General features: G+C 33.9%; 1 protein-coding gene across 1 annotated transcript in view; it reads left to right on the forward strand.

Moving 5' to 3' along the window:
* The window catches only part of TRHDE (thyrotropin releasing hormone degrading enzyme), a 404783-nt gene extending 378653 nt beyond the window's left edge, over positions 1-26130 (forward strand). The window contains exons 16-19 of the mRNA XM_036867190.1: positions 10855-11022; positions 11559-11699; positions 17849-17930; positions 23189-26130. Coding sequence (XP_036723085.1) covers positions 10855-11022; positions 11559-11699; positions 17849-17930; positions 23189-23332 — 535 coding nt within the window. The 3' untranslated portion in view covers positions 23333-26130. The remainder of the gene's footprint in view (positions 1-10854; positions 11023-11558; positions 11700-17848; positions 17931-23188) is intronic.
* Positions 26131-27256: the final 1126 nt, after the last annotated feature.

Consider the following 27256-nt stretch of genomic DNA (forward strand, 5'->3'; position numbering starts at 1 on the left):
AAATCTTTTTCATAACCAGTAGTCAGTCCACTACCTGACTAAACTTTTGTATAAGGAGAGGTCATGTATAAGATTACTTCAGGAGTGGCTATAACTAAATGTAGAAGAGGACTTTATAATCTCTCTTCTCCCTATGCTTCTCTGGAATCACACTGAAACTACCACTTGTCCTTGCCATTTGGAGAATTCAATACATGCTAGCTCAGTTCAGTTCGTCACCAAATAAATATTTGACTGAATGACCTACTTGCAGGACTAATTTGGATGTGCTTTTAATTTACTTTTCAGTGTAGCAGGGATTTTAATTGCATTGAGAGCTAATATAAGTGCATAATTCTATTCACTTTTTTACAGTCACATTTAGTTTGTAATCTAAATGCATTAACGATTTTATATTCTAATTTAAAATGCAGAAATAATCATACACTTATTTCCCTTTTCCCAACCCTTTTGGCTTTTCCTGACATTTTACTTAAGAATATTATATTATTGGTCATGCATAGAGGCAAATAGTCAATAGTATTTTTTCAGGGTATTTTAATTTTTACAGAGGTGTGCTTTTGAAAATAACTTGATTTAATTTAACTTTTTTTTCTTTTCAGTATAATTGCTTTTCCCTCCATTTCTGCCAAAAGTCATTTTCCTATCATGCTAGTATTGTTTGCCTAATATTATACCAATTTCAGGCATAACACTATTGAACTTTTGTGTTATCTGTCAAAAGATACGCCTATTGATTAGTTATAGAATAGCTCTATTTTAACTGCCTGACTTTATCACCGTACAAGTACTAAGTAAATATAGATTTACGTGGGCAACACAGGGAGCAGTGGTGATTAAACTTACAATAGTAATCATTATTATTTACTAAGCCAGAGCAGAAGCACCAACAAAAATATCTGCAGCTTCCAAAACATTCTTACATACTCACAGACAATAGATTATACTGATGGATTCAAGATTCATTGATTACAAGGTTTATCGCAACTACTACCAACCACTATAAAGAAGAAAGTTCCTCCGCATTTTCCAAAAATAATATAAGCATTGCTATTAACACTGAGAAGATTCTTTCAGCAACATCAACAACATTTCCTTTTTATTTATTTTTCCCCCTTGTGATTAAGACTTAGGACTGATTTCATGCATATAAGTTATTCTATCTCAAAATGAAAATAACTCATGGTAGTCTTTCTAATGATAGTGTGATAACATTTACTCAATATTGTGATAATGTTGATGAAAGATCTTCCATAGGCATCAAATATTGTTTTGCGTTACCCATATCTTAAAATATCTGAAAGTGAGAAAGAACTCTGATGACTTGTAATTTCTTGGCAATAATAGGAAAAATAAAAGCACATGCACACACTTCCATGGATTGAATAGTGGCTTCTAAAAGATATGTCTAAATCCTAAACCCCATCTGTGAGTGTGACCTTATTTGGAAATAGGATCTTTGCAGATGTAATTAAATTAATGACTTTGAGATGAGACTGCATGGATTTAGGGTGCGCCCTAAGTCTAATGTTGAGTGTCCGTATCAGAGACAGAAGAGAAGGAACAGAGAAACACAGAGGGAAATCCACGTGAAGACAGAGGTAGATATTGAAGTTACGCATTTACAAGCCAAGGAATGCGAAGGATTGCCAGATCCACCAGAAGCTAGGAGAGAGGCATGGAACTGATTCCTCAGAATCTCCAGGAGGAAGCAGCCTGCCGACACCTTGATTTTGGACTTCTGGCCGTAAGAACTGTGAGAGAATAAATTTCTTTTGTTTTAAGCAACCAAGTTTGTGGTAATTTGTTACGGCAGCCATACGAAACTAATACACGCAACTTTAGCCTCTGCCTTGCAATCAAAACTTGGTACATAATATTTTGGATTGTGTTGATGAGATTTCAAGGAGTGCTACCAATAGATAGCAAATAAGACTTCTAACCTTCGCTAACTTCACCGTGTTCTTACTTAAGATTTTCATCATGAAATGGAGGAATAAAAGAAGATACTGAGAAGGGAGGTTCTTCTTGTTCCTCATAAAATTCAGACAAAATTAATATCATGATTCCTCAGAATATTATTTTTTTACCTGTGTAGGAAAAAAAGATGGGAGTGGCCTATCGCATGAAGATAGAATAATATATAGAGATATTCCTAAAATTCACAGCAAAGGACCCATTCTCATGTTTCAGAATCCCTTCACATCTAAATATTTAGAAAGAGGTTTTTTGTTTTTTGTTTTACTTTCTAGTGACTTGAGGTTCTTTCTATAATTAAAAAACCAAATAGAAAAAATTGAAGTGACTTTTATTTTCATATATAAACAAACCTTGCTTATTTTATGCTGAAACGAACATACAGTGCAGGCATTCAATGTGCACTGTTTTCCCCTTCTCTTTATACACATGCAACGTTATGACCAATACCTGCCAATTACATGTATATGTGCATACATACATTTCACTTATTTCAGAAAGTCATAACATTTGAGTCGACTCTTTTAAAGTGTATGTTTTTCTCAGCTATATTATCTCCCAATGCAAAGTAGGCCTTCTAGCTTGTTTTGTAACTTTTTTCATCCACTCTTGCCATTCTCCCTTTCTCCAGACCCCAGCTTCTTTTTTTAATCAATAATTTTATTTTACCTTGTGTAACAGGACTAGTTTTTTATAACTATATTTAATTATCAGATTTAATTATATACATCCTTATTCCTTAGCGTACATACATGTATTATAAAGTTTTTCATGGATTTCACTGCTTTTTCACAGGAGGATCAAAGCGTATTTCAGTGAAACCATAGCACATCCAGGATTTGATGAGAATAAGAATATTTCTCTATTTTTAAAAAGTACAGAATTTTCTTATGCAGTGAATCTAACAATTAAAATTACGAAACTTACAGAATTACATTTTGGTCAATGCACAGACACAAACACACACACACAGAGAATAGTAAAACTTACTTTAGCCAAATAAAATCTTTTAGTTGGAGACCTTTCAAGTGAGGAAAATATATTAATTATTGCCTACTCATGACAGTTTACTTGTTATGCCTAAAGTATTAACTAAATGGCTGTAGTTGATTCTTCCCAAGCTGTACAATCAGCCTTATTAACAACAGTGACCTTGACAGTGCATTAGAAATGAAGGTAAACCTCGTTCGCATAGGCCCATACATTTGTCGATGTAGTAATTTGATGGATACAATAAACTGGTGCCATTTTCAACCATTGTATGAAGAATTCAAGACAATGACTGTTGCTGTAAGTTATTCCTGGGCAACAAGATTTATTTGTTCAGGTGGAGCCCTATGTCATCCAGTGGAGTTTTCATAAACACTCAAGCCTGGACCATGATTTGAATGGGAATAGTGCTATGGATTTGCTCTTGTGACTAATGTGTCGTTCCAATCATTATCTTTCATCTTAAAAGTTAACTGCAAGTACTGATTCCTAATCCTTGTGATTCAGAAAACACCATCTATATTTAGACTTCATATCATAGGAGGCACTTAGATTTACAGTGCACTGACCTGAGCTAAGTGAAGAAGAAGCTTAAATATTCAAGGATCAGGATAGAGCAGATTTGAAATTCGTTGGGAAGCCACATATAATAGGCACACAGTTATCCAGAAACAATTTATCTCCTCTGTAACACAGGCGTCTATAAATAGGGCAATTTATTAGCCATTTCACGACTTCTATTACAGCTGTATACCTCTTAAGTTTTAAATTATGTTTTTAGAGCTATTTATGCCAGCAGACTGCTGCTCACTGCTTTAAAGTGAGTCATCATGGATATCTTAATTTTTCTACCTTTGTTATAAATGAGTTCAATTTTTTGGAGGTCTTATGGGTATAATTCATTCTGGATGTCATAAGGGTTCTGAGTTGTGAAACGTTAAATAACTTTGTTCTAGGCTTTTCAGTAGAATGTGTTTAAAATCCAGGCCAAAGAAAAATTTTCAACAAATCAAGTCACAAATTCTCCTCTCATTGCGTTTTTTCCCCTTTACCTTTTTGTAGGTCTTTGTCATGCCTGTCTTTGTCATTTTTACTCCGAATTTTTTGGCCACTCTGTACATGTCTCATGTGTTCTTTCTTTCTTTCTACTTTTTCTTTGATGTCTCCTTCTCCTTGTCCTCTTCTTTTTAATGTTGTCTGAGTCACTTGGTTTCTTTTGTTCTTACGCTTTAGCAATTATATTTTATGAAGTGGTCTTACAGCCCAGAAACTTAACCCTCTCCATCCCTTTCCCTTCCCAGCCAGTAGAAATAATAGCTACTGTATATATAGGGACTTAAAGGTTTAAAATATAATGTAATATATATTATTTCAGCTTAAGCAAAGTGAATGTACATTTATTTTAATTATAAGAGCCATTTAAAAGGAGTGCAGCTATCTTAAAGTATACTCTTGATACATTCGGGATATTAAGAGTTAAAATGACTCACTCATTCCCAGCAATCCTTTTTCTTTCATATAGAAAGAGCAGCATATACCTCTTAGCAAATATGCAAAAATAAAATGTGAAGAGGTTTGGAACATCATTTCAGAACACAGTAATTTTAAATATAGTTGGTCTATTGTCCACCAGTTTTCCCCAACTCTATTTTGTTTTCAGGTCCAAAGGGTATTTTGTTTTGTCGTGCTCCATTTTCAGTGGGAATGAGCAGGCTGTGTGGGCACCAGTGAGAAGACTCTTCAGAAACAGAGCAGCCCCAGCTGATGCATGAAAGGTGCCAGCTGACAGCGTTGCTGTCTCCTGTTCTTTCAGCCACTCACCAACTGCATACTTCACTTGGGATTCTGTTCTTCGTTGGCCATGGGCCTTGTAGAGATACTAAGGAACGATATTCCTTTGGTTGCCAGGGTTTTTGTATAGATTCAGCAGTGTATTTGATTGACAAGTATACCAGTAAAGTTAGGTGGAATTATAAAAGTGTTTTTTATTGTGATGCCTTAAACTTGAGATGTAGTGTCTGTAGTGACTTTTATAATTACTCATTCACTTTTAACAAGGTTGTCTAAAAACTTTACTTTTGCTTTCTTTATAGTCCAGTACTCATTTGGGAACGATAGGAATATTTGTTGGCACTGCATCCTAATAATAATAGTAGTAAAAGTAATGAGGAGGAGAGATGTTATTACTACCTATTTAGACTATTTTCTATGTCCCCTGCACTTGGCTATGCACAACATTTATCTAAAATCCATACTGAACCCTTGGTATGCACCGTTTTCTTGTGAATATCAAATGAAACATTATTTCATTTAATCGTTGTAACAACCCTGTAAGGAATTATGATTCCCATTTTCCAGATGAGGAAACAGACAGGTAGGTGCAAAAAGTCACACATTCCTTCTAAACAGCTGTAATTTTTATTCAGGATGGCTTTCTTAGCGGCAGTCAAGGGACCAAGAAATCTGGATAGAATGAGAGATGGGGTAGCGGACAAGATGGACACGGTCAGCCTTTGTAAATGCAGGTTATTTTTCAGTCTGATAATTAAAAGTCTAGGATTGTCTGCCCCAAAAGAAGTAAGAGTGCTTGTACTTATAAGGCAGAGCAAGATACGGAGTGTTGGTGAGGAAGCCTCAACCAAAGCTGTCTTCTAATTTTTAGTTAGAATAGGCAAATGATATTTCAAATGAACTGCAAATTAATTAAAATTAATTAAATGGTGTGCCACACTTTATATCAATGGCATGTGTAGTGCCACTGAAAGAAAGAGGTATTCTTCGAGAGGCCAGTGATTTGAGATTTTTTTTTATTGTCTTTGAAAATAATTAAATCCACATTTCAATGTTAATACAATCACTAATGAAAAGACACTTGTACTAACAGAGCAGGAAGGGACCTTAGAACTCATGTACTTTAGCCCTTGTCCAATGAGGATTAAAAAATAAAGCCCAAAGCAATGACCTTGACTTGCCCAGTCCTGGAGGCAGTTACTGGTCAAATTAGGTCTACTGAGAACCTGCTTGGAAATAAATGGACCCATATCATGATTAAGCATCAAAATTTATATTTTAAAATAGTGTGGTTTTTTTCTTTTAGCAAGTATAATTTTCCTCTGGGAGATATTTTAACTGTATCATCAGAATTATTTCTATATATTACTCAACAGCATTTTTTATATTTGTATATATTTTATTCTAAAAGTAACAGAATTTTATCTTTATAAGTGTAGTTATGCTCTTATTTATTTCCAAAGTAACTGTGAAAGTTATTAAATTATTAAATTTGAAATACGTGAGTAAAAAAAACACTAGTTACCTATAATCCCCAAACCCAGAGGCTAATGTTGTTAATATTCTTGTTTATCTTTCCAGCCTTTCTTCTAACATACACATTAACGTTTTTCTTTAGACTTAACAAGTCATATTATATATATATATATATATTACACTCTGTCCTTAAAATATATTTCATCATATTAAATAATATATTTTACCATATCATTAAATGTTAATCTGTGATATCATTCTTAGTTGCCATTTATATCTTAAACTAGTCCTTTATTGTTATTTTAGATGAGTCCTGATTTTTAACCTTAAAATACAATGCAGCAATGAAAAATTTCATAGCAAAATCTTTGGAAATTTTCCTGTTATTTACCTTAATTTACCAATCTACTTCACAATTTTCCATTTAATAAATAATTACCAATTTACTATGTTTTAAAATATTAGTCCCACTACATCACCATTATTATTTAACTCAGTAAAAAATTTTTCCTAAAAGACGCATGCCTTTAATTTTTCCACTGCTTAATTTTTTAACTTCTACCCCAAAGCTTTTAGTTTTTAGGCATTTGCTTTTGGCAAGATAAAAAACATATCATCACCAAAATGCAAAAAATAAATTATTCCAAAATGATATACTGAATTTTTATGCTTTCAAAAGTTTTATCATACAAATGAACTCTGTCATTATACTATTTAAAATGAGAGTAGAATAAAAAACATAGTAGAAGTTACATTAATTATGTAATAATTTCTGCAAAGTTAGTACCTTAGAAAGATAAAGGCACTTCCTTTTGGCTCAGCATTACCCCATTCATCTTGTAGGAAGGCCGCTAGGAGAGACCAGCTCCCTGTTCCTTTATATAATGTATACCATACCCAGCTTTCCTCCCCACATGATAAAATTCCACTAAAAGATTTACTTCTGAGGCAGCAGTTAAAGAGAAATGACCATGGGGGTATTCACATTTTCATAAACAATTTCCATATTCTCTCTCCCTGTAACCCTAATATCAAGAATCTCATAGGACTCATTTGCACTATTCATAACTATGAGTTCCGTGGGTTTTTCAGCTCATGCTTTACAAAAAAATGAGCTTTTTCATTTGTTCCTAATGACTTTGGTTTATACAAAGAGATCTTAAACTGTCCCCAGAGCAATCATTTTGCTAAAATGTTGTTAGCACATCTTTACAAATTTAGCAGCAAAAGGGGGTTTCATTAACAATGGAAATCATTAGGAGCCAAGGGCCCTTGGCAAGTTCAGTGCTCACCAATCTTGTTTTATTTTCAGTGATGAGTACAAATAATCTTGTGAACTATACATTGATTCTTTATCTGGTGGGTGAGCAAGGAAGATAAGGAGTTGATGGGTTGGGAGGAGATGCTAGAAAAATCAGAGTGGTATTTTCCGGCTAATCCGCTCTGTCCTTGCTCTTCTAAGGAGCCTTATGAATCTTAAGCAAGTGTACCTCCCAGGATCTGCTGATAGCCATTACTTTCCTGAGAGTTTGGGGATTTGTAGCTGACATCAAGGGCTGTTTTTCAGTGGACCATCAACAGGTTTCAGATTATATATGTAAATATATGTAAGTCTCATTTTCATAGTAATGAAATTTGACGCATCTGCTATGCACAGGGGGACAGCTGCTCATGAGCCTGAAACTTGACCTGCAGTTTCTTCCAGAGCACATCCAAATTATGTGGTCTTTCTCTTGTTTGAGGCTGCCGGTTCAAAAACAGAATTTGCCCCTGTTCTGGGCAGCTTTGCTTTCAAAGGCCTCCTTTGCCCAGGACAACTTTTGTTAGATTCCTTCAGGATGGTCCGTCTGCCATTTCATCCAGCACTTCATTGCTGGGTGCCCTTTCAAGATTTCTTCTCCTTGCTCTGTATATGATCAGCTTGCTACACAGCAGCTCCTTAAATACACCCCCAGCCTATGTCCTTTAAGTCAGCCAGAGGCTGTGTTTTAACAAGTGTCGTTTAGATGCTGGTGAACAGAATGGAAGCTTATTGTTGGAAAACCATTCTTGCTGCCATTGAATATTTATCAAAGATGACTGATTAAACTATGGACTTAAAAAAAAGTAATGAAAAAAAGAGGGTAGGAGTGACATCTGTGGCCAGTTCAGCACTAAGGGAGTTATAGATTAGATGCACTGGTATTACTCTGCAGACTACTAGTTAGATCCAGGGTTTGGTTGTTCTTACTTTCTATAAGATAGCGTTTTATGGAACAACAAAAATCAGCATTCAGTGACAATTACTGATTATTGCTACTAACAGAAATCTATATATCTTATTTTCATCATCATTAGCTATGTCTAAGCTGATAGAAATAGGAAAGACATTCATGTATAGCTCATCCTGGTTCTCAACTTACTATATTGTTGTTATAGCGCAAAATATCCTCTCTCAGAACAGTTTCCTCTCCTGCAAAAAGAAGTTTATAATACAGATATCATGATATTATCATATAGACTAAACAAAATAAGATAGGTAACCTGGAATGTAGTATTGTGAAAAAGTGGTATTTTCTACCTCTGATGCCCCTTTAGCCAGTGTCCAGGACTTTGCACTGACCAACCCATTTATTCATTTGTGTCTGCATTTTACACAGTTCAGCATCAGCCAGGAGCAACTACTGAATTGCAAAAATATGGATTGTTGCTAATGACTATAGTATATGACACAAGTTATTTCTAAGGAACAGTTTAATATCTGCCTTTTTCTTTTTTCTTTTTTTGCCTTTTCTATATTTCCATATGCCTTTCTGCTTGATATTGGAGACTGGTTTCATATGCAGTAACAAACCTCATTCAGTGGGCTCTATCCCTGAACTCTTTGGTATATTAATTGCTTAAGGAATTTTTTTTAGAAAGTAAGCTGTTACTATTAGGTCTAATATGCATTGATCTATGATTTGATGATTTAAGTAGACATTTTATTGTTAGTGTTTGCAAATTTTTATAGTGATCTCTTGGCCAAAGTCATGACAATAATAATACAGTGTTGTGCCCTGTAGCCTGTAATATTTGGAGGGAAAAAATTCATCCTCTTTTCTGGCTCTTGATTTAAAGGAAGGCTTTAAACTTTTAACTTTCTCATTGCAGTTAGTAAAGACAGATGCATTTTTGTAATCTTATGTTGTATCTACCAGGACTGACACACTCTTCAACATACGGTGGCAATGTTTTCCCTAGTGATTTCAGATGTGCCGTGTGGCAAGCTGGTCATAAACAGAGCAGGGAGAAGAAAGTTTCACCAGCCACTGGGAAGACTATTATGGGTACTTTCGTCATGGGATTCCAGGGCTGAGAGGGAAGACAGGAGAAAGAAGTGAAGCTCTTTTCTGGTTTCTTCTGATGTCTATATTCCTTTTGTTTCTTCAAAAACAAAACAAATCAATCAAACAAACAAAATGCTTGCCTTCAAATACCACAAAGGAAAAAAAGCTTCAGTCAGCAAGATTAAAGTAACTTTTCTCCAAACATTTTAATTATTGGTAAGAAGAGACAGAATAATATACTTTTAGCCATTTCTGGGAACTGTGAATTTTATATGATAGTACTAACAACTCTACACATTTGGTATCCTGATACACAAACTTCAATATCCTGATTGTAGACCTACTTAGCTGCTTAACAGAGTAAGATGAAGATCATCTTACTGGTAGTCATTCAGACGCTTCCTCCTGTTTTCCAAATACTCCATTAACCAAAGCAATGTTTTAACCATCAAAGTCTTAAATATTTAAAAGGGATTGTTTCATCTTGTTATCCAGAGAAAACATTTCTTATTATTAACCACATTCAAATTATAAATGAGAAATTTTAATAATAGATCACTAAATATTATACAAAGCAGAAATGCATTTTTAATTTTTTAAAATATTGGAGTGTTCTTTAAGAGAACAGTTTTTTAAAATGTGGGGTATATATCAAAACTTGAAAGAACAATATTTAGTAAAAAATTGCCACAGCGAAGTACACATGAGAATTTCAGCTTATAAATAGCCAAGATTAATTAAATCGAGTAACAGTTTCCCACTGTAACATTTACTTTCTCAAAATTTACTACTTATGTTTTATCTGTTTATTATCTATATTAATAATCTTCTAGGTTCCAAAATTTGGAGAGCTATTTGAGAAAAATAATTTTAGAAAAAATTGTCTAAGAACTTAGGAGATGTTTCTGTTTTATCCAGGTTAGTCAGTCTCTTCATCCAGTGCTTTCTCATGGTTCTTGGGTCTAACAATTCTGAGAGCAAAATTTTTGATTGATAAATATATGAATGTTGGTGGAAATATAAGTCACCCTGTTTCTATTTTTTTAAGACTTTATGTTCTGATTCTTGTTTACATAGTTTCAAGAGTGGAAAAATTTTCATTCAAAACTATCTTTAAATAAAATACGTTATTTTATTCATTTAGTTGGGAATATTTTTGAATATTGTTACTATATAGCATTATTCTCTTTCAGGTAAATCTAATTAACAAAACCATCTTTTTAAAAACTGACTAGTAGAGCAGCATCTGTCTTTATTTTCAATACTATGAAGCTTTTAATTAACAGAAAACCACCATGGGTTGCTTCTTTAGAATACCACTAAATGTTAGAGACATCGTCTACTGTACAGGAGTTTCACTACTAGATGAGGATGTCTGGGAATTCATATGGATGAAATTCCACTCCACCACGGCCGTTTCTGAAAAGAAAATATTATTGGAAGCCTTAACTTGCAGTGATGACAGGAATTTATTAAATAGGTGGGTCAATTAATTTTTAAAATTCGTGTAATGAGAGTATTCTCTGTTAATCAAACTGTACTGAACTTGTTTTTATTTCCTTAAATATATGCTAGTTACTCTAAAATTTATCTTTCTAGAGCTAAGGAAAACTGCCATATTAATATGACTAAAGCTTGTTGATTTGAAAGGTATACCTTAGTTTCTAACTAATTATTTTATGTCTTTTCATAAGTATGTAAGACAATATTTCATTATAAAAAGAAGCGTTTATTAAAAAGAATTTTAAAAGTGAGTTTGCATCATCAAACCAACACTATGATTTCTCCACCCACAAGATTGTTCAGACTTTAATTAATATATTAATTACAATATGATGAATTTGATCTTCCTCCTTTTATAAAAACAAAATTGTTCTATTGATAAAATTGTTTTAGTAAAGTTTACACTGGACTATTCTTTGAAGACTGTGATAAATTAAATCATGTAATTTTGGTAATTTTATAAAAAATCTTTGTTATTGGACTAAAAATTTCCCCACAATTCTATCCTTAAAGGCTTCTAAATCTATCACTGAATTCTGAGGTGGTGCTGGATCAAGATGCAATTGATGTGATAATCCATGTAGCTCGAAATCCACATGGCCGAGACCTTGCCTGGAAATTTTTTAGAGATAAATGGAAGATATTAAATACCAGGTAAAAATAAGAGTTCAATCATTCATACTGGAGTGAGTAAATCAAAGGTGACATATGAGAGATAAAAGCCCTACTTTTTGTGGTAGAACCAAGGTCCAGATAATAGAATTAGATTTTGAAGTAGTCAGCCAAGATGGGTGTTGCCACTCTTGTGAACCTCAGAATTAATTTAACAGTTCTATAACATTATTCATTTATTAAAGATTGATAACCATAATTATATATGGAAATGAGCAGAGTGAAAAGGTTTAGCATTGCAGCTTTCCTGGAAGATCTATCAAACTGTCTTAGGTTGGAGGAATCATGTCATTAAAACCCTATATCCTGAGTGTGTTGTAGAAAAAATGATTTATGAATCATACGTAATGGTATTATAACAAGAAAACTTTAATTACTTCTGTAGAATTGTTTAAATTCTTTTAAAAATATAAATGTCATTAAACACCTGAAATAAAACCATGATATGGAGAAGGAATATTTGAATGGCTGTATAATTCTAGTTGCAGTAGAATTTATTCCTGAGCCATCTTGCTTCACGTTGAGAATAATTCAGCCTCAATTTTAGAAAATATTTTGTTATGTATTTAAATATATTATAATAAATGTTAATTTATTACTCTGATAATCTCTACGGTATTTTAAAATTAAATTCATCATAGAGCATGTAAATGCTGCATGTTCTCCAACTTAAATGTCTCCAGACAACATACCTACTGTTCCGTCTCTTAAAAACTGGTGTATAAACTTTATTTTTTAAAAGCACATTTTTATTGGTTGACCTTGTATAATGAGTTCAATTTGAATGGATGTGTCATATTAAAACATATTTCTATCTATAAGTATTTCATTGTTAGAAAGCACTGATATTCCTAGAAAGCACATTTTTTTCCCCTAGTATTTTCAGCTCAGAAATTGGAATGTTTGAAAGATTAGAACTTGCTTTGCTGTCATGCGCATAGTATAATGAATAGTCAGACACAAGGTGGAATTTATATATATATATATATACAAGTATTTCACTTTAAAAAGTATCAAATATCTACCAAATAAACAGAGTTTCTTTAGGGAGTGGTTTTGTAGATCAGAGTTCAGTGTAATGCATATATAGTCTATAGTCCCTACCAAAAAATGTTTGGTTCCTGATATGCCTGTTTTGTTTCACTGAGAGTCCATGATCTCTAATCAAAAGGTAGAAAGATCGAGACAGCATTAAAACCACCTCAGTCTAATGACCTCTTTGTTTTATTAACTGAACATTAATAATAGGGAAAACTCTGAAGAGGGAGGAAGAGGCATTTAGAAAGTCAACTTTACGCTCAATTTTTCTGTAAACCTAAAACTGCTCTAAAACTAAAGTCTGTTACTTAAAAAAAAAAAATAAGAAAGATTGAGGCTTCAGCATTTCTACAGACAGGGCAGTGTTTATCTTGACAAATAGGATTGTCTCCGTCATCTTCTACTCCTCTGTCGATCTTTGAACATGAAAGTTCATGGAGAAACTGTCCAAGGTTCTCCTTGCTTCCTGCCCTGCAGATTCTCCCTGGTTTTAGTTGCCATCAAATCTCGTGGCTTGAATCATTCCCAAATCTACATCTCTAACTCAGACATTTCACCTAAGCTTCACCCTATGATAGACAGTTTCTTGTTGAGATCCCCTACTGGGGTGTACCTGCAAAGCTAAACCATCATTTTCCTTTTGTCTTCCTTTTCTCAGTAAATATATGGTCATCCACCAATTGCTCAAGCCAGGCACCTGGAAATCTACATATGGTTCTCCCTTTCTCTTGACATATGTAACAATTAGGCTTGAGGTCTTATAATTTAACAATTCCTAAATGTTTCGTGTTTCTTGAATTCTTCCTCTCTTTCCTGCTACCACTGCCCTAATGAAGGTTCTTATGTCTTGCCAGTACTCTTAACAATAGCCTTCTGTCTCCTGCCTTTATATTTACATCTACCACCACCAGCACCACACACATACACACACTCACACACACACTCACACACACTCACAGAATCTCACACTCACACACACACACACTCACACAATCTCACACTCACACACACACACACACACACACACTCACACATATACCTCTTCCCTTTGTCCCAAGAATCTCTCTGAAAAGCAAAAATGGTATTTTCCTGCTGTAAAACCTTCAATACTCTGTGCTACACTGAAAATCTAAGCTCCTCTCTTCCTAACCCTTCTACCTCTTATTCTATTATCCTCAGCCTCACAATTTATACACTCAATACCAAATGCATGTAGTCGTCGGCATACACCATGTTGTTTCACACCTCCTTGCCTTTGTTTATGTTGGTTCTCGGCCTAAAACTACTTTCTTCCTTGATATTTGGAACTACTCCATACTTAATCTATCTGGCATCATCTCCTGGAAGCCATTCTGAAGACCCCACAGCTAAAGAGAATTTCTCTGAACACTGTATAATTTTATTTTCACCACAGTTAGCCACAATACCTGGGAATGATCTGTTTACAATACTAGATAGTATATTACCTTCAAGGAAAGGATTGTGCCTTTTTCTTCTTCACATAACTGCAAGCAAAGTATAAGCAAAACACTCTTTGAAGAATTATTCTCATTCCTGTACAGTAGGCCATTTCTGTAACCACATATTGATCACTAATGATTACTTATATTATTATTGAATGTCTATTTATTTTATTTTATTGATATAACTTTTCCCATGGAATAGTTCAATGTTAGAATTATAGCAAATTATGATGGTCATACAGTTTAGCTCCCCTCATTTTACAGATGAGAAAACTGAGGCTCCAGAAGCTAAATTACTTAAGTTCCCACAAGTAAGAACAGCATTAGAAAACCTCTTTTAGTGATGACTGGACCTCTGCTTTCAAGAACTCATAATCTTATCTTTAGAGTACTTTTAGTTTTTTTTTTTATTATTGAAATGTAGTTCATTTACAGTACAGTTCAGGTGTAAAACATAGTGATTCCACAGTTTTATAAATTACACACCATACAATGTTATTAAAATATTATTGACTATATTCCCTGTGCTGTACATTATATCCCTCTGACTTATTTATTTTATAACTAGTATTTGTACCTCTTAATCCCCTTCGCTTCACTCCACCCTCCTCCCCTCTGACAACCACTATTTCTCTTTATCTGTGGCTCTGTTTCTGCTTTGTTATATTTTTTCATTTGTTTTTTTTTTTAGATTCCACATATAACTGAAAACATACAATATTTGTTTTGCTCTATCTGACTTATTTCAGGTAGTATAATACCCTCTAGGTCCATCCTTGTAGTTGTAAATGGCAAGATTCCTTTTTTTTTTTTTTTTTTGGTCTGAGTAATATCCCATTGTATATATAAATGCCACATCTTCTTTATCCATTCATCTGTTAATAGACACTTAGGCTGCTTCCATTTCTTGGCTATTGTAAATAATGCCGCAGTGAACACAAGGGTGCTTATATCTTTTCCAATTAGTGTTTTTGTTTTCTTTGGAAAAATACTCGTGAGTGGAATTGCTGGATCGTATGATAGTTCTGTTTTCTCACTTTTTTGAGGAACCTCCATACTGTTTTCCATAGGGGCTGTACCAATTTAAATTGCCACCAACAGTGCATGAGGGTTCCCTTTTCTCCATGTACTCACCAACACTTGGTATTTCTTTACTTTTTGTTGATAGTCATTCTGACAGGTGTGAAGTGATATCTCATTGTGGTTTTGATTTGCATTTCCCTGATGATTAGCAACGTTGAGCATGTTTTCTTGTACCTGTTGGCCATCTGTGTGTCTTCTGTGGAAGAATGTCCATTCAAGTCCTCTGCCCATTTTTTAAACGGGTTTTTTTTTATATTGAGTTTTATAAGTTCTTTATGTATTTTGGATATTATCCCATAATCAAGCATATCATTTGCAAATATCTTCTCCCATTCAGTACATTGCCTATTCATTTGCTGATGATTTCCTTTTCTGTGCCAAAGTTTTTTAGTTTGATGAGGCCCTATTTGTTTATTTTTGCTTTTGTTGACCTTGCATGAGGAGACAGAGCCAAAAAAGTATTGCCAAAACTTACGTCAAAGAGTGTATGTTTTCTTTTAAGAGTTTTATGGTTTCAGGTCCTACATTTAAGTCTTTAATCCATTTTGAATTTATTTTTGTATATGGTATAAGAACATAGTCCACTTTCATCCTTTTATATATAATTGTCCAGTTTTCCAATACTATTTATTCAAGAGACTGGTTTTCCCCCATTGTATATTCTTGCTGCCTTTGTCACAAATTAATTGACCGGATGTGCATGGATTTATTTCTTTTCCACTGATCCATGTGTCTGTTTTTGTGCCAGTACCATATGTTTTTATTACTATATCTTTGTGGTATAGTTTGAGGTTAGGGTGTGTGATATCTCTAGTGTTGTTCTTCTTTCTCAAGATTGCTTTGACAATTCAAGGTCTTTTGTGGTTCCACACAGATTTTAGGATTATTTGTTCTAATTCTGTGAAAAATGCCTTTGGTATTTTGATGGGGATTGCACTGAATCTGTAGATTGCTTTAGATAGTATGCACATTTTAACAATATTCATTCTTCTGATACATAGCACTGTATATCTTTCCATTTAATTATGTTGCATTTAACTTCTTTCACCAGTGTTTCATAGTTTTCAGAGTAGCTGGTCTTTCATGTTCCTTGGTTAAATTTATTCCCAGATATTTTATTCTTTTTGATGCAGTTGTAAATGGAATTGTTTTCTTGACTTTTCTTTCTGATAATTCAGTATTAGTGTATAGAAATGCAGCTGATTTCTGTATATTAATTTTGTTTCTTGCAACTTTACTGAATTCATTTAGTCTAACAGGTTTTGTTTGTTTGTTTTTGTAGAGTCTTTAGGGTTTTCCATACAGTATAATGTCATCGGCAAACAGTGAAAGTTTTACTTCTTCCTTTCCACTTTGGATTCTTTTTATTTCTTTGTCTTGTCTGTTTGCTGTGGCAAGAACTTCCAATACTACGTTGAATAAAAGTAGCGAGAATGGGCATCCTTGTCTTGTTCCTGATCTTAGAGGAAATGCTTTCATTTTTCACCATTGAGTATGCTGTTAACTGTGGGCTTGTCATATATGACCTTTATTATGTTTATGTATGTTCCCTTTATACCAATTTGTTGAGGGTTTTTATCATGAATGGATACATAATTTGTTCTCAAGTTCTTTATATAGTTGTATTATGGGCATGTCATAGGAGGAGGTGAGTTCAGGGTCTTTCTACGCAGCCATCTTGATCCTGCCTCCAGTTTAGTCTAGTGTACTTTTTTTATTTCAAAGAGTATGATAACCTGTGATAGGTACCCTTAACACAGTAGACAATAAATGAAATGAGAAATCTTTCCAACTCACTGATACATAGTGTTCTTTGCCTTGGGTCATGAGTTAAGTAATTATGCTTGTGGCACAAAGATTATGACATTCAAATGAACAATTTGATGTTTTATTTTAATACTCACATGAGAAAATGCTAATATTTGGGGAGCATTTTTGAGAAATTTGGCTCAGTTTCTAGGAATGAAAAAGGATAATGCCGATGTCAATTTTGACTGACCAGACCAAAGGATCTGTGTGACTTACAGCTAATACCCAAGTTTTTCCTGCAGTTCTATTTCTTTTGGTAAGATCCTTCTTCCTTACAGTGATCTAGGTTGCTTTAAAATGAAAACTTTTAGGGAATTCCCTGCCAGTCCAGTGTCTGGGACTCTGTGCTTCCACTGCAGTGTTCGATCTCTGGTTAGGGAACTAAGATCCCGCAAGCCACGGGGTGCGGCCAAAAAAAAAAAAGTAAAATTGAAAGTTTTAAAATGTTTCTTTCTCTGGCTTTATATTGGAAATATAATAGTAATTCCTAAATATAATTTTAGAGGGCTCTCTTTAGACCTCTTTGAAACACTGTGAGCCAAATCAGGATACATTTGATGGCATCCCATAGCCACAGCTCTTTGCACCTCCCTGACTCCCTAGGGAAATGGCCTTGAATAGCACTAAGACAACACAGGTCACTTGGAGCCCTTGAGAAGGGTTCTTTAAAAATATGTGTAGTAGAATTTCCTAAATTACTGCCTGCTTTAACATTAAGACTTTTTTTAATCTTTCAAGGTATGGAGAAGCATTGTTTTTGAATTCCAAACTTATCAGTGGAGTTACAGAATTTCTTAATACTGAAGGTGAACTGAAAGAGGTAAATATTTTAAGATGAGTTCTAATGCTTTGCTTTTATAAACATATGAAATTATACATTTACTTTCCAATAAACCATTTCTTTCCAATAAAGTCATACCCATTCCTTTGAAGTGCGTGCCCGCGCGCACACACACACACACCCATGCTAAAGACTTTACGCCATTCATTATTTGCAAAGGTATTTCTAACATATTAGTATTGAATATTAAATTCCCGTGAGAGGTGCTTGAATGCAATGATTCTCAAGTTGGGAGACTCCAAATACACTCCAGAAATCTTTGATCCAATCAGCTACCCCTCTATTGACTCTGTGAACCCAGTTTGGGATCCTTGGAACAAAAAAACTGTCCTGTCACAATGACTCAGTATTTGGATACAGAGGACCAAGGTTGCTATTGAGGTACAGAACTTGAGATTCATTACTTTGTGGTCAGGTCTACACAAAGAATGATAATTGGATATGGTAATAATGCTTCATGCTATTTGGTTTGTTAAATGGAATAAATTCATACATTTGGACGGAAGTGTGTCTGGCAACATATATTGATATTAATAGTTCGTTTAAAATTCTGCTGGATACAATCATAAGTGAATTTCATTGATGAAACTGAACTTATTTTTTAAGGACTATTGTCCAGTTTGCAGAGTATCTAACATTTTCTTTTTTCTCTGTTTTATGTCTCTGGAAATTTAAACCAGCTAGTTTTGTGACCATTAATTCACATCTCTAATAGTTAGGGGTATGAAATGGGGGGTGGGGTAAGGAGGTAGGAGGAAGGAGCAAAATATTGGACTGATTAAAATGAGTTGGGCTTCAAACGTTTATTGCTTTTTAGTCTGCTGCTCAACTCCATTATAAAATATAGCTGAGATTTGGCATTGAGAATCACAGTGTCCTCAGTTTTCACTGACAGAATGCCCGATGCTGTGACCCAGAGCTCATCCCATTGAGCAGGATTCTCCCAGAAGCATCCACCCTGGCACCATCCCTAATATCTCCTAATATTGTCCAATTTTGTATGGTCATCCCCCACGCACTCACTTGGATTCTTTCACACCATGAGCTAAGCTAAGCTACAAGTCTCTGATTGTAATGATTTCAAATTCAATTTTTATCCCTATGTGTGTTCCCAACGCTGAAGAATTTGAAAGCCCTAGCATATGTTTTACTATATTTTTTATTTTTAATAAAGGAAGCTAAAAGGGAAGGAATTCTTTCATATCCATAGGAAAGAGAAAGAAAGGACAATTAAGCTAATGAGTTTATGTATTTAAATGAAGTAGTTTTAATTCTTTGATTTTACATTCAATAATCGGAATAAAAGACTCATTTAGTGACAACCTGTGCAGTCATTGAAGTGAACACAGAAGTGAAAGATCTCTCCTCTCCTCCCCTCTCCCCTTCCCTCCTTTTAGCTCCCTTCCTTCTGCCGTCTTCCTCTCCCCTTGCCTCTCTCCTGTTCTCTCTCCCTCTTCTTCTATTCTCTAACTCTATCTTTCATGTTTTCCTTGCTTCGGTATAATACCCAGCTCATGGAAAACCATCTGTTAAATGGACATTTAAATTGATTTTATCATATGATGGCCATTTTGCTTTACATATTTCACTTGCATATTTAATTTTTTACACTTGACTTAATTGCCATTTGAAATGTTCCAAGATACCCCTATAACGAAAGGTGCCATTTGAAAACTGAAACTCAGCTGTGGCTTTTATTCCATTATCTGCAAAGCAGCTAACTTCACAATACAGGCTCTCTGTAGCCTGAGTGATGAATCCCTTCATGACACAGATGCTTGCACTGACTTTCTAGTTTACCAACTGCTGCCTGAGGCTTTTCCATACTTTTATTACCTAATCATAGACTGTAGGATTGTGGACCACTATTGTTGGGTGGGAGGGGGGTTAATTTGTGTTGCCGATAACCCCCTTCCATAAATATAAAGGAAATGAGGAAGTTTCAGTCTCATTTTCCCATAACCAATGAGCCTCGTAAGCATAAAAACCAATATGCTCCCTTTGGATATAGCATATTCTTATTTTCAAAAGTTTATAGATCAAAAGTGAATCGGCATCTTTATGAATTCTGAAAACTAATTTGAGATTGTAATGATCCCTATCAACTTTAGGGGCATTCAGCAGAGACACTTACATTGTTCTATGGTCCCTTCCCCAAAACTACATTCTCGTACCTGAAACTGGCAATTTCCTTCTAATGACATAGCTCTAGCAATTTGAACAATATTTCTCCATGAAACAGTACATCACTTCCTTAATTTTAAACTAATGGAAGTACAACCTCATGGAACCTCAGAGGCCCTTGCCATTTTTCCATACTAATGCCCGTTCAGCAATCCTCTTCAGCACTCATTTTTTTGGCCTCTTGAACCTTATATACAACACAGTTGTAAAAGAACATAGATCCTGTGCATTACAGACATCCCATTTACAGTTTTAATGTTGAAAATATAAACCTCATAATCGGGCAATAGCTAATTCGATTCATTTATATAGTTACTAAGAGTATATTGTGTGCTGTACTTTACAAATTATTTTGTGATGTTTAGGGTCTAGAGTATCCTAAATCAAGAGTACTAAATACTAAAATGTTTTTTAATAGAGAAATTAACAAACATGTCTAGAAATTTTATGCTAAGGAGAACAGGGCACACAAGCAACTCTGACATCTTACTAAATGTTATTTTATAAAAATGTCTAAACTTGCAACATTTTCAAATAAAAGCATAAGATGGCATAAATATTTAGGAAGCACAATAATAAAAACTAATAGCAGCAGAACATCTACCAAAGAGCTGCCAAAATAAGCAAACTGGAATGCCAAATGCCTTCCATCTACCCCATGCCCTCTAAAGTGAGGCAGGGGTCTGGAAGGTGCTGTGATCATGCCCCAGGACCAGTCAGATGGCTGCTCTGACCACAAGTTCGCCAGAAGAGTTGTGGAGCAGTATGAGGCATAAGATCAATTTATGACAACTATGGAAAGTGGGCCACATGTGTTCTGATGAATAAGCTACTCATAAGATGCATGTGAGTCACCCCAAGCTCTGTGAGCTCACAGCGGAAGTATTTAGTGCACTTAAATAGTGATTTAAGGAATGAATCCCTAGAGAAGCCCCAGTTACATTTTCTACTGAGAGTTCTCTTGCAGGATAATCTGACCTACTATCTTTGTGTCAATAACACATTCATAGTCAATCCCGTAGTTTGCCTTTGAGGAAGACTTAAGAGTTTTACTTCATGTGTTCAGGCTGGCTTTCTACCTTGGCAAAAGGCCAAGAGCATACTGCACAGAGTCAAAGCTGCCAAAGGGTCATTTATCACTATCCGGCACATTCAGTGACTGCCTAGGAAAATATGTAACAATGTGGAACATAGTTTAAAAGGAGTAGATGTAATTTTTTTTCCTGATTGACCTGTATTATGTAAATAACGCCACTGTAATGCACAGATGTAATGTACAAATGTACACTGTAATGTACATATTTTTGTAATAAATTAAAACGCAAAATTCAAAACATAGATCAAAATGTACTATTTGTTGCTTTAGGAATATAGATTGAATGAATCTGAACATAAATATGTAAATACAAATGAATCACTGGATTAGTCAGTTAAGTTTAAAAATATGATTCAAATGCTTTCATTAGACTTCCTTTTTATCTATGTGTACGTGTCACAGGTATATGTGTGTGGCACAGTGCCTAGAATATTGAAGGTATTCAATAAATTCTAGTCTTTCCCTTCATCCTCTTTCTTTTGTGTGTGTAAATCTGGTCAGGTGTCAGATCAGTTTTAAGGATAGCACTGATAAATCTTTGTTATATAATACATTGAATATTTTGCATGTTTCTTATTAAAGCATAGTGAATTTGAAGTCTTATAAAGAACAAAGCTCTGAGATATGGTTATCCACTGCTAATGCTGCAGGGCACCAGGTTTTGTAGGAAAGTAGAGGATAAACTTTGAAAAAAAACCATCAGTATCATGTAATCAAAGTAATATTGTCATAAACAAACCAAGCTACCCATGAACCAATTTCTAGATTAATTCAGAAAGGTATAATTAGCTCCATTTTAATGACTCCCCTGCCTCCATATCTCCCTATCCCTGAGTCAAGCTTGATGACATTTCTCTCCTGGCATATTCTCCATGTGGTGCCCACCATGTGATGAATCACACCCCACACTAATTACACAGTATAACACTTCTGTGTTGCAAGTTGATTTTTCACATTTGTCTGTTAGCATTGCAATTGTTGGTTGGTTGCCAGTTTCTTAAGACATATCAAACAGAGAGAAAAACTGCTAGTATTTAATCTTGAAATAAAATCCTTGAGCATTCCCAGAGTATGTGGACTCTCTAGAGGAAGTCTTCTACCCATAAAATTATGACAAAACATTTAAAACTTATAACTTTTAAATTAAAGCTCAAATTCTCTAGCTAAATTAATCGACATTCCTCCTTCATTCTTTCTAAATCTAGTTACTCAGGTGATTGCAGTGTCATTTATCATCCAGTTTTCATAGCATCATTACTTTGTTTTCCACCACCCAATAATTTTGATATTTCTTTGCTATCAAAGATAGTGTCAGGCACTCATACTATTTATTTAGAGAAGATGAATAATTTTCTCTCTAAGCACAAAAAGTTAACTTTAATCCTTATATTCATTTTTAAGGCTATTTAGTACATTAGATAGCTTTGTTATTAGAACTAGTCTTTACCACAATCCCATCAACCTATTATGAAAAGACAAATTAAATATGTCTTTTAATATTTATTTATGAAACAAGAAGCTGAATTTGGAGCTATTTAAACTGTAATGTCCACTCTTTTTTTCCTTTCAGTTCCAAAAGAAATTACATTACACCTAGTGGGCACAATCTGTTTTATTGCATTTCATTACTAAGCTCACTCCACATATTAAATATACCTTCTGTAGTGACTGTGACACTTTTCTTCCAATAGATTCTTGTTTATATGTGTTGGACATGAGTTCTTTTGAAGACATGTGTATTTACCATTTTTAAATTATATTTTTTATTGAAACATAGTAGAAATACAATATTATGTTAATTTCAGGTATACTATATAATGATTTGACATTTGCATACATTATGAAATGATCACCATTATAAGTCTAGTAACCATCTGCCCCCATATGAAGTTATTAGAGTATTATTGACCATATTCCTTATGCTGTCTATTTACTATTTTACTATTTCTATTTCCAGCTAAGGAACTTCATGAAGAGCTATGATGGAGTAGCTGCTGCCTCTTTCTCACGAGCCGTGGAAACTGTCGAAGCCAATGTACGCTGGAAAATGCTTTATCAAGATGAGCTTTTCCAATGGTTAGGAAAAGCTCTGAGACACTAACGTGTGTCTCTTAAAAACAATTCGACTCAGAATTTTGTGAGAAGACCTGCTTTATGTGGAATGAGGAAAATGGCCAGATTTTCAGTGTTAACGTGTGGGAGGAAATTTTTTTTTTAATTTTTGGTTTTGGGGGATTTTTTTGTTTCATTCATTCTGTTTTGTTTCTCTACTGGGTGTTCTTCTCTAAAGAAACTCTTGCAAGTGAAACTAGCCATGACTGCTTCAGCTATACATTCCTCACTGTACAGGACCAAATATGATAGTGGTGCATGTTGACGCTGCAGTCAGTATGGAAAAAACATATTCAGAATATTTTGTGCATGGCTGTATGGTCCTGCCTGTGTTCTAGCATGCTTATTTAAAATGTCCAATGTTGTATGTGAATATATGTTACATCGGGATTGACATTATGCAAAAGCACAAAGATTATCTGTGACAATCAGTGATGCAATGACAGAAAAACTAAAACAGGGAATTATATTCTTAGTCCTGGGCAATGTGAGAAGTGAAATAGCCCTTTAAGTGATTGGTGTCACTTATTTCAGCACTTGGATTGTCTTGCAATGATTATTGTACTGCTAACTCATTTTCTTTGAGTTAAAGCTGTGTATACATTAAAAAACGCATATAGATAGTGTATGCATATGTATATGTACATAGGGAGGCCCCATATGTATATAGTATGTTGTACACTGCATTTGTGCAAAGACTCTCTTCAGCTCAAAGAAAATTTATCTCTTTTTATAAACGTATACAAACTTTGAAAAGGCTTCAAAGAATTTATCTCAACACTATCCTTCCTGACAATTTCCTGACTAAATTTCTCAACTGTTATAGATTTTTTCATCTACTTCCTGAATGGTCTATTCTATACATAAAAATGAATTTAAACAAAATTTATGTACAAACGCTCTTCTAATTTTCCTAAGTGGCAACCTCACAACGTAAATATAGATTCTGTCATCATTTTGGTCCCGCTTCCTATTGGATAAAACAGTTATGTATACTTAATGATTATCAGTGCTGAGAAAGTGTTTCTTTTCCATCTTCTTTGTTTCTCCATCTCATGTTAGGTGGTGCAGAGAGTTAAAAACTCCTCCTGTGTGTTGATCTTTGTGTCTGTGTGAATCTAATCTCCCATTAAGCGACCATACCTCAAATGGATTCTTATGACCTTTGATGCCAGGTGTGCCATTCGTTAAGATGAAAAGTTTCTTTTCTTGAGCAAAGCTTTTCCTTTAGTATTGACAGCTCTGTTCTACCTGGGAATTTTGAATAGTCTTTCCCTGGCTGTATTATGTAACACAAGTGTTTTTAAATGGTATTCTCACGCAGTAGGCCAGCTCTCCAAACATTGCTTAGATGCTCAAAAACGAACATATTTTAAGTTTACCATTATGAAATGCCGATACAACTAACTGTACATAAGCCAAATGTTTGTGGACCACTTTATGTTTTCCTGAGGTTTTCCGCTCCTCTACATCTTCTTGCAAATCATTGAAAGAAACGCTCTAACTCTAATAGTCACTGAACATTGGGAAATAAAGTATGTATTTTAGAAACTGGAGCCATAGATTTATTATAGGTTTGTAGTAAAGAGGAACAATTTAATAATCCATAGAACAAGTATCACCTAAGGTTGAATTTTATCTTTTTAGCAATTAGTATCTATTACTCATACCTAAATTTTTCAGCCCTTCAATTAATATATGAATTTTAAATACTCTATTTGTTGTTAATAACACAGAGTAATGCTTAGTATAAAATCTAAAAGTCATGCCCCCTATCTGAAGTGATGAAATTTAATATAATTTCAAATATGTGTGAAACCCTTAAGGGGTAAGTTCTGAAACATAACAATAATAAAGATCACACTGTCATGCAGGTTCAAAACATGTACTGTATCACCATTGGATTCATGTAATAGAAAAGATAAAAAATTAGAGGTGGATGTCTTGTTTTGTGTCGTGGATTACTGAAGACTCTTAATAGTTGTGACATCTTTTGAATGAAATCACCATTTCCAGCTTTGAGTTAAAAGGGCTTTTATAGTTCTTTTTTCCTCTGCACTGCTAATAATCTTAATCCTCTTTCAGTATTTTAGTGGCCTTGAACAACTGGTTTAGCTATGATGTCAAATCCTAAGTGTATAATTATGTGCAATGTTTAATACCTCATATAATACTTGTTCAACAGTATAGTGGTATCAATGGCATTGAGATGGAATTTTTGTTCTACATATTTTTCAATAATTTATCCTTTCCAATGTTGAAGATTATATCAGGCATTAACATTTTTTAGTTGTTTAAATAAGTAATATTTTCAAAACAATAAAATGACCAATGACATCTCTTGGAATATTCTGTAAAATGTAGTTAAGTTATAAAATTCTATTTTCTGCATAGAGTTTTTATCTTTTTTCTCTTCTTTGTCTGTTTTACAAATCATACACATGCATGAAATAACAAATAGTTGAAAGTGTCCAAAATCTAGGCTTAAAAAGTAACTGTGCCATTATATGTACAACAGCAAAACTTGGTTTCAATTAGGAAGGACTAAATATTTACTGAATATTTAGTAAATATTCTGAAGCATTAAATATCTCTAGGTAACCTGTAAATAAAAAGTTTTCCCCATTTTTACACATTTTCCCTTAAAATTTTCCTATAATCTTTGAAGTTTTTTTACATATGCAAGCACAACCTCTAAGTCTAGTATCTACAATGCTAGGTTTATTCTTCAGTTTCAATAACATGGATTTTACCTGGGAGTTAAACTCACTTTGGTTTACATTATTTCTAGGATAATTATATCATAGGACTGAGAATTTTTTGATAGTGCAACTTACAAATATTATAACAGTAAAATCTTACAAGGTTCCTAAGATTATACCATATATTTATAAACTGCATTTAATTTTCAAAGAACTTTTACATATGCTGTTTCGTTTGACTCCTCTCAAAAACATAATAAATTATATTAGCCCCAATAGTCTGATGAGAAAACTGAGACTCAGAGTAGCAACATGAACTTTTTAAAATTTCATGATTGTTGTTTTGGGAACAATTACAATAACTTGAGATCTTCGAGAAAACCTTCCTACAATTAAAATAGACATGTTTGAAATACCTCTATCAGTTGCATTAATTGGAGATTTTCCAAATACCAGAAGCAATATCAAAATACTGATTAAATATATCTACAATAGTTACATTATTTTTAAAAGTCTGTGTTTCTAGTTTGCATAATGTCAAACAACTGGAAGAAATGTTGATCAGCATTCACTTTGGTCAGCGTAAATAGCCAAATATTGGGACAAAAAATACAGCCCATTGATGATAGTTTTCTTTTTTTTAATATTTTGGTGAACATTATTTAAATATGACCTTAAAATACTGACAGTTTGCTTCATTTTCCACACAGATTTCTCTGATAAACTTTGTAGTAACAGATGGTCAGACCACAGATAAAATGATGCCCATTTAAATCAGTGAAGGTAATATTCAGTAAAATGTTTATAAATCTGTGCAGACTAAGTTATGCAAAAACCATTTTCGTGCAACTGTAGTACTATATCAGATGCAGTAAAGGGATTCCTAAAGAAGTTTACAATAATATATTTAATTCAAATCTATTGGCTATTAAATTTTAAGGAATTTTTTCTAAGAAGTCAGAAACCTAAAATAGTTTAATTATTCTCCTCAATATACCCATGAGGAAACCACATATACTTTATTAAAGAAAAAGCTCATATAATGGGAAATTAGGATTCCCACACCTGTTTTTTTTCCTTTATCAGAGACCATAGCTGAATTATCATTTGACACTGCTAATTATGTACTGACAGAATTTAATTTAATTAAACATTTATTGAGCACCTTTTATTTCACAAAGCACTTTTTGAGAGGAAAGGAAGGGATGAAC

Source organism: Balaenoptera musculus, chromosome 10 (genome assembly GCF_009873245.2).
Source record: "Balaenoptera musculus isolate JJ_BM4_2016_0621 chromosome 10, mBalMus1.pri.v3, whole genome shotgun sequence".
Classification (NCBI taxonomy): Eukaryota; Metazoa; Chordata; class Mammalia; order Artiodactyla; family Balaenopteridae; genus Balaenoptera; species Balaenoptera musculus.